At 33.4% G+C, this 7401-nt stretch overlaps 1 protein-coding gene across 1 annotated transcript in view; it reads right to left on the reverse strand.

Moving 5' to 3' along the window:
• Nucleotides 1–3080, reverse strand: part of LOC109859239 — a 10839-nt gene extending 7759 nt beyond the window's left edge. Inside the window, exons 1-2 of the mRNA XM_020437269.1 lie at nucleotides 2855–3080; nucleotides 1443–1600 (exon numbers count right to left, since the gene is read on the reverse strand). Of these exons, the coding sequence (XP_020292858.1) occupies nucleotides 1443–1600; nucleotides 2855–2897 (201 nt within the window). The 5' untranslated portion in view covers nucleotides 2898–3080. The remainder of the gene's footprint in view (nucleotides 1–1442; nucleotides 1601–2854) is intronic.
• Nucleotides 3081–7401: the final 4321 nt, after the last annotated feature.

Here is a 7401-nt window from a genome sequence, read left to right on the forward strand (position 1 = left end):
TTTCTGTAAAAAAAAAAAAAAAAAAAAAAAAATTAAATGAAACATCATCTTCTAAAGTGTTTTTCAATTGTTCTCTGTTATATATATATATATAGTCTTCTTTTAAGAAATAACATTTGAAGGAGAATAAAATCGTTTGAACATCAAACTACATAAGAGAAAGTATCAAGGACAATTAAAGCGAAGGTCCGATCTCTATGAAAGTTTTCACGGAGAAACCGCTCTTGTGACACAGATATATCGCATCTCGCATCTTTATGGATTTCCGCGCGCGTTATCATTGTAACGATGGCGCAAATCCGTGAGCCAACGTGTAAGGTCTTAGCCTTGAGGAATAATTCGCGGAGAGAGATGTTTAAAGCTCCTTGATAAAAGGGCGGCATAGATACCACTGCCGTGATAATCAAGAGAGAAGAGAAAAATAAAGAGAGAGAGAGTAATAACGTCCGAGGTCTCTTTCTCTGACCGTTAATTATCGGATCTGAGTCTTAAGTTAAGTAAGCGCTGGTAATGCGATTATTCGCAGATTTAGTTAACGCAGATATCGCGTATATGTAGGAGTCGTCACCGCCCACGGGTGTAACGGCATTAGCGTGCGGATGTATATATACGTAACGTAACATCGCTATACAGGGTGTCCCAGAATTGCCGTACAATCGCTCGTAGGCAGGTAGAAGGAATAAAACTGAGTCGAAAAGTCCTAAATCATTTTTTTATATTATTTATAATAAAGAAGTAAATTATTGAGTAAATCAGGCCAATCAGCGCAAACCTTTAGCCAGGCACACGTCAGTGAGCGCTCACTCACACCAGGCGCGTGGCTAAAGATCGGCGCTGATTGGCCTGATTTACTCAATAATTTACTCCTTTATTATAAATAATAGAAAAAAATGCTTCAGGACTTTTCGACTCGGTTTTACTCCCTCTACCTGCCTACGAGAGATTGTACGGCAAAATCTGGGACACCCTGTATACATACCACCTGCGATGTATTGTTTTAACTTCTTCTTGTGGCGTGAATGTTTTAGCACACACATATTCTACGAATCCATTTGAATAATTACACCTGCGTACAGGCGAATATGGACTCGTATAATTTTGAAGTGCATATCGATTGTTCGAAGTGAATGTGGAGGGTCGCTGTCGACGACGATATATTGGTTACGACGCGAAAATTCAGAATCTAACCGAGAAACACCCGAATATATATATATATACGTAATACAGAAACGATAAAAGATATTTCAAACATTTGAATAAAAATAACAATACACAATTTGTTGAATAATAAATAAATTCAGAAATGTAACGAATGTAACAATTTTTTGCAGGGGTGTGGAGTAAACGTGGTTTTGCAAACGTGCGAACTACGACGTGTGTTGCAATAAAAAAACGATTGATTTATTATAGCGATTGATTGTTAAATAAAATTGTGTACTTACTAAAGGCAATCGCGTAGACGTTCGCAAAGGCGTTCTCGGCGTAGGCAATTCTACGACGATTTTCGGTGTTCTGCGTGTGGTATAACGATGTTCCTCTACTAATCGGAGCGGTATCGGCGAGGGAACGGAAATACTAAACGCTACACACGAGATACACCCTGTCGGAAAGAGAGAATTGTTTAAGTAATTGCAATATTATACATTAAAATTTTCTTATATATATATTAATTATATATTAATGTAAGAAGTTCTAAAACTAGATTCGCATAATATAGTTGAATCGAGTTTTTTCTAATTTGTTAGAAGAAAACGTGGAATAAAGCTTCCAATTTGTATTTAAAGTTCGAAAACAAATAAGAAAAAAAAATTAGCATTAAAGAACGTGCATTTAAAAAGTCATTATTTATAAGGTCGTTATTTAATTCCCAAGGTTTATATATATATATATATATATATCTTCTTTCTCTACTTAATCTAACTTTTTCTTAACTTTCTTCTTTTCTTAAAAATAAGACCGTTTCTTTTCACGGTATCGCAAATTGGATATAAAAAGTAGGGTCGAAAAACCTGAAATTTAATATTTCATGCGCGTATGTGAACACATTTTAGGTGTGTGTGTGTGTGTTCTTTTGTATACCCTATTAATTTATAAAACTTATTAGATTCTCGCGGTTGTATATGTGAAAAGCATGTCGTATTTTTTTTCCACAAATGTAACGTACGACAAACGCGAATGTCTATTTACAGAAGACTCTCTTTTTACGCCAATCGCAAAGAAAAATATCTCCAAAACCATTATTTCTCCACACGAAGCGGTTGTTTTTGTCTTCTTTTTCTTCCACGACTTTTATTTAAGTAGCACTTACAAGATGATACTCTAGTTGTGCAATTGAAAAGTTTGTATTAAAGTTAGTGTAGATTCTAAGAAAATATAATGTTATCTCTGTTATATGATTATGAGTTTACTCAGAACACATACACCCGCACACTTATATTACAAAAGCGTAAAAATGAGATTACATTTTTCCTGGAAAAACAGAGAGATCGCACACGCGCGTAACTTTGACAAAAAAAGTTTCTTTCGTTACCGAGTTTTACGTTTTTTTAATCATTTGATATAATCATTGCAGGTTGGAAGAATTTTTCTTATCGTTGTTACTTTGCTCTGTACAATTTTTTTTCTGATTGACGCTACAAATATTCATTAAAAAAAAAAAAAAATTCATTTGTAACTATTTTACGTAAGATCCTTTGTATTCGCACGACAACTCTCGATTCTTTCGAAAAATTTAATGACGCGATTCGATAATTCAAAGAAAGACGTTGTCGTCTCGCGACAAATATCAAAATCGCACTTGTTCCCCGACGTAGAAAAGAATCACACAAATTTTTTCTTGCGAGAGAAAACTCACACAGTAGAAAAATCGCTCTGCGGTATTCGCCCCGACGTGCCATAACGTTTGCCACTGATGTTGCCGTCGTTCTGCTGGTGCGCACTCTTGACAATCGACTGACAGAACGGAAGAACCGGATGATATTTTTGGTACACGGAAATATAAGATCGCGACCAAAAGAGGAGAGAGAGAGAAAGAGAGAGAGAGAGACGTGTGTGTCAGGACGGTTGCTCAGTGGCGATGTTCGCGAGGCTTGTGAGAAGAGAAAGCTCGAGGGTGCGGATGGATCGATAGCACGGCTTTCAGCATGCGCCCGCCGTTCTGTATATACGTGTGTGTGTGTATATATATATACGGTGGTGGAAAAAGCACGAATGACGGTGCTAAAGTGTCCTCGATGACGTCGTTGCCCAGCGTCGAACATCAAACGCCACGAGCTTTTCCATTCATATTGCGTCACAATTTAGCTCAGTAATTTTTTTTTTTATTACGGTGGCGCGTGACTCAAATAAAAATTTGGTCACTTCCTATTTACTCTAGCAGGAAACTATAAGTTTTTAAAGAATGTTGATTTATTTTTAATTTAATTTCGTTTTGTTATTTATTTTGTTAGAAAATTACGTTTATATTCTTGTCTATATTTTCGGTTTTCGAAGTTTGTTAAAGTTTTTTATTTAAAATGTTCGATTTTTTGTTGTTTTATTTTACAAATTTTGTGGAACAATATATAGTATACACACGCACGTATATATATATATATATATTATAAAAGCAATATTTGTCTTTTCAGAAAAAAATATATTTAAAACATATATCTTCAGACAGATTATTTTTAAAGAAAAAACAATCAGAAAAGTTTAACAATCCGGGAAAAAATGGATTAGATCTAACTTAAAAATTTAACAAGATAAAAAAAAATGAAAAAATAGATCTAATTAGATCCAAACTAAATCCAAATAGATATAAGGTAGATCTAAATAAATAAAGAAGTAGATCCCTCTTATGTAAATTTACACTTTTATATATTATTAAATCTATATATCGTATATCTATATCGTATATCTATTTAGATATTACTTTATATCTATTTAGATTTAATTTGGATCTAATTAGATCCATTTTTTCATTTTTTTTTATCTCGTTAGATTTAAATTAGATCTAATCCGTTGTTTCTCGCGAAGAAGAATTAAGAGTGTGACAACTCTTTAATTTTCCAGCGTATTTATTCGCGTAAAGCTCGCTGGAAAAAAAAAAAAAAAAAAAAAGAAACAACGCAATTTTGACAAAGAAACTTGCGAACTTCATTTCAGCGAGTAGTGTAGTTCGAAACTTTTCTGATCACAAACCGTCGATGTTGCGTATAATACTCAGGCGCAAGGTCCGACAATAATAACTTTTGATGCTTTTTCATTCCCGATGCGGATAAGAAATGCATCCGGTTGCAACTTGGTGATGCAACGCTGCGTATCTCAATGTGTAAAAATAAAGAAAACAAAAAAAAAAAAAATTTTTAATCAGTCACGAACAGCTCTTGTGCGATACGACTTGTGTAACATCTTAATATGTATCGTCATTTATATCTTGTTTGTACGACGAATTGTCAGAACAGCACAATTCTGTAAGTTAACATATTAATATAAAACAGTAAATGTATAATGGCCATTTGAAGCAAAAACACTGGTGATAACGTGTGTATGATAGATGCATTACTTTATTCAAGCAGGTAACATATAGAACGTTTTCGGCCTTAGATTAGGCCTTTATCAATATATATCTACAAAATACAATTTAATTGTTAGATTCATAAAATTTTTAAATTAACAACTTACAGAACAATGCAGATGGAAATTATCACATGATTACGCACATAATTATGATGTTCTTGAATTAAAACTTTAACATATTAATTTTACAATAAAGCGTATTTACGTTTAAAAAAATCTTAATATTTTGCGATATATTGTTTTTATATTGTATTTTTGTAGAATTTGATAAAGACCGAGAAATCGAAGGTCGAAACGTTATTATACACATCATTGAATAATTATATAACATCATTGAATAAATAATATCACCTTCACATATTCGCACACCAACACCCCGTGTCTTTGGCTCCAACTGCCTGTCACTTTGAAATGAACAAATCTTCGGAGCTATTTGTCCTTTCTTTGAATTATAAAAATTACAAGACAATATATACGGAAATCGACGAATAAAAAATTGACATTTTGTTAATTCAACAGTTTTTTTTTTATTTCGGCGTCTGAGAAAGTTTGACAAATCGCATCGATAAAAATCTGCTTTCGAATTCGACGTGACTACACACGGTTTACCAAAAAACTATATATACACACTTTGGACTTTCGTAACATAAGCAGTGTATGCAAATTGTGTGCATAATATAAACAACAACATAGCAAATTATATTTACAAAACGCTCTGATGTGTCGCTCATTTATATATTATTTACATTTTACTTATACATCCAGGGTGATTAATGCGGCGAGTTTTATTTGCGGTTATATTGAAATATACATCGCGCACAACACACACACACACACATATTGATCAGTTTGATTTAAATTAAAAAAAAAAAAAAAAACAAACAAACTAGAATAATAAATCTAAGCGAAATTCTAATAAAATAAATTTTACATAAAGTGTTGTAGCTGTGTTATATCAATCTGAAGCTATATAGTTTTTCTTCTTTTTATCGTTTACACGTGCTGTTTATTTATGAAAACCCATTGAGTCGCGAAATATAACAATAAAATATCTGACGAATGTATAAATATCGCACGTAACTAACAATTTTTCTTTTGATAAAAATAACATCGGAGATAAATATATTTTCACATTACAACAAAACACCGAAGAAGTTTCGCGCACAGTGAAAATATTATTTAATTTTAAGAGTAGTAAAGTTGCCGATAATCGCGCTATCGATAGAGATGACTCCATTTCATCGAGGAATCTTGCGCAAAGCTTTTATTTTCGCTGATTTCTCGTCGAAGATATTTATCTTTGGATTTATCTTGGGATTTTGCAGCGATTTTCGATTGGTGTGCGATATACGTATATATATATATATGATATAAAGCAAGAAAAAAATGCGCGTGGCATTTACGTGACTACTAGAAGCACCGAGATGAGATTGTGCGCCGAATAGAATAAGATAGGGTTAACGCTTTGCTAAAGTATAAAACGCGCGCCCACGCGAACACAAGCTCGCCCACGCGAAATTCGATTGGCGAAGTTCCATTCGTATAAACCCGTAGTGTGAGAGATATTGCTAATGATCGCGTTGATAATTATTATTACGCGTGATTTTCCACTATGCAACGTATGCTAATAATTTAAACTAGCGCGTTTGATTGGTGGATTGCCTGCGAGCGTCAAAAAATTGATCAATCGTGATTTGAAAATCAAGAAAAATTATAAAATCATCGTGAAGCTCGCACGCGAGTACAAGAGCATCGTGCGCCGCTGGCTTTGCTTATGTTATTGGAGATGTGCGTTACTCGTTTATATTGCACTTTATTAAGTTGCACTATAATATAATATCTCAATAATATCAATGAGGGGTGCAAAAATGTTTGTTACAAATAACAATGAATTAATTGCTTAAAATTTTTGTGACAATTTTTTGTTATTGGTTTTTTAATTTTTTTCAAAAATAACACACACATGTGTAGATAATTATATAATAATTATATAATAATATGTGTATATATATTTCAAAAATATAGAGAAAATATATAGGGAATTACTTGTACATGTATTAAGATATCATAAGTCGGTAGAATTGAGTCCTACATATCGTTGTACAAAAAAAAGACAAGTAAGGCCTGGTTTATGCGGGCAAATAAGGCCTTGTTTTGGCCTTGTTTATGCGGGTAATAACTGTTAATTTATGCCAGAATTAGTACAGTTCAACTATAGGATTTCAATGCTTCTGTTATATTTTGTTATGCTTCTGTTAATAAACAGAAATATTAAAATCTTAGGCTCGCATAAACCAGGCCTAAGGGCCATTAAGAGCCGTCTACAATGGAGAGTTGTAGGCCGTAATAGTAAGAAATTGACCAATCACAGGCAAAGTACAGAAGAATAATCGATTGTGATTAGTCAATTTCTTACTATTACGGCCTACAACTCTCCATTGTAGACGGCTCTTAATGGTCCTTACGGGGTACGTTCCAAAATCCTACCTTGGTTACTAGAATGCTATATTTCACGTCACGTGTACTATAGTTTTTGGTAATCAAAGTAGGATTTTGGAACATACCCACGACGGTTTCAGCCGCTGGTTTAAGCCGTATTTCCACAAAAGTGGAACTCAAAGGCCGTTCTCAATGAAACTCAAGTCGGAGGTCTCGTGGAACTGATCAATCACGTTGGTCGATTGGCTGATTTGACTCTGCAATTGGTCAATTCCACGAGATCTGCTACTTGCGTTTAATCGCATGTTATAAAGTGTTTACCACTTGTTAACATACGTATTATATAATATTATATATAATATATTAATATAAAGAGAAACTACTAGTTACTTACTTATAATA

This window comes from Pseudomyrmex gracilis, unplaced genomic scaffold (genome assembly GCF_002006095.1).
Source record: "Pseudomyrmex gracilis isolate BER0280 unplaced genomic scaffold, ASM200609v1 scaffold_250, whole genome shotgun sequence".
NCBI classification, from domain to species: Eukaryota; Metazoa; Arthropoda; class Insecta; order Hymenoptera; family Formicidae; genus Pseudomyrmex; species Pseudomyrmex gracilis.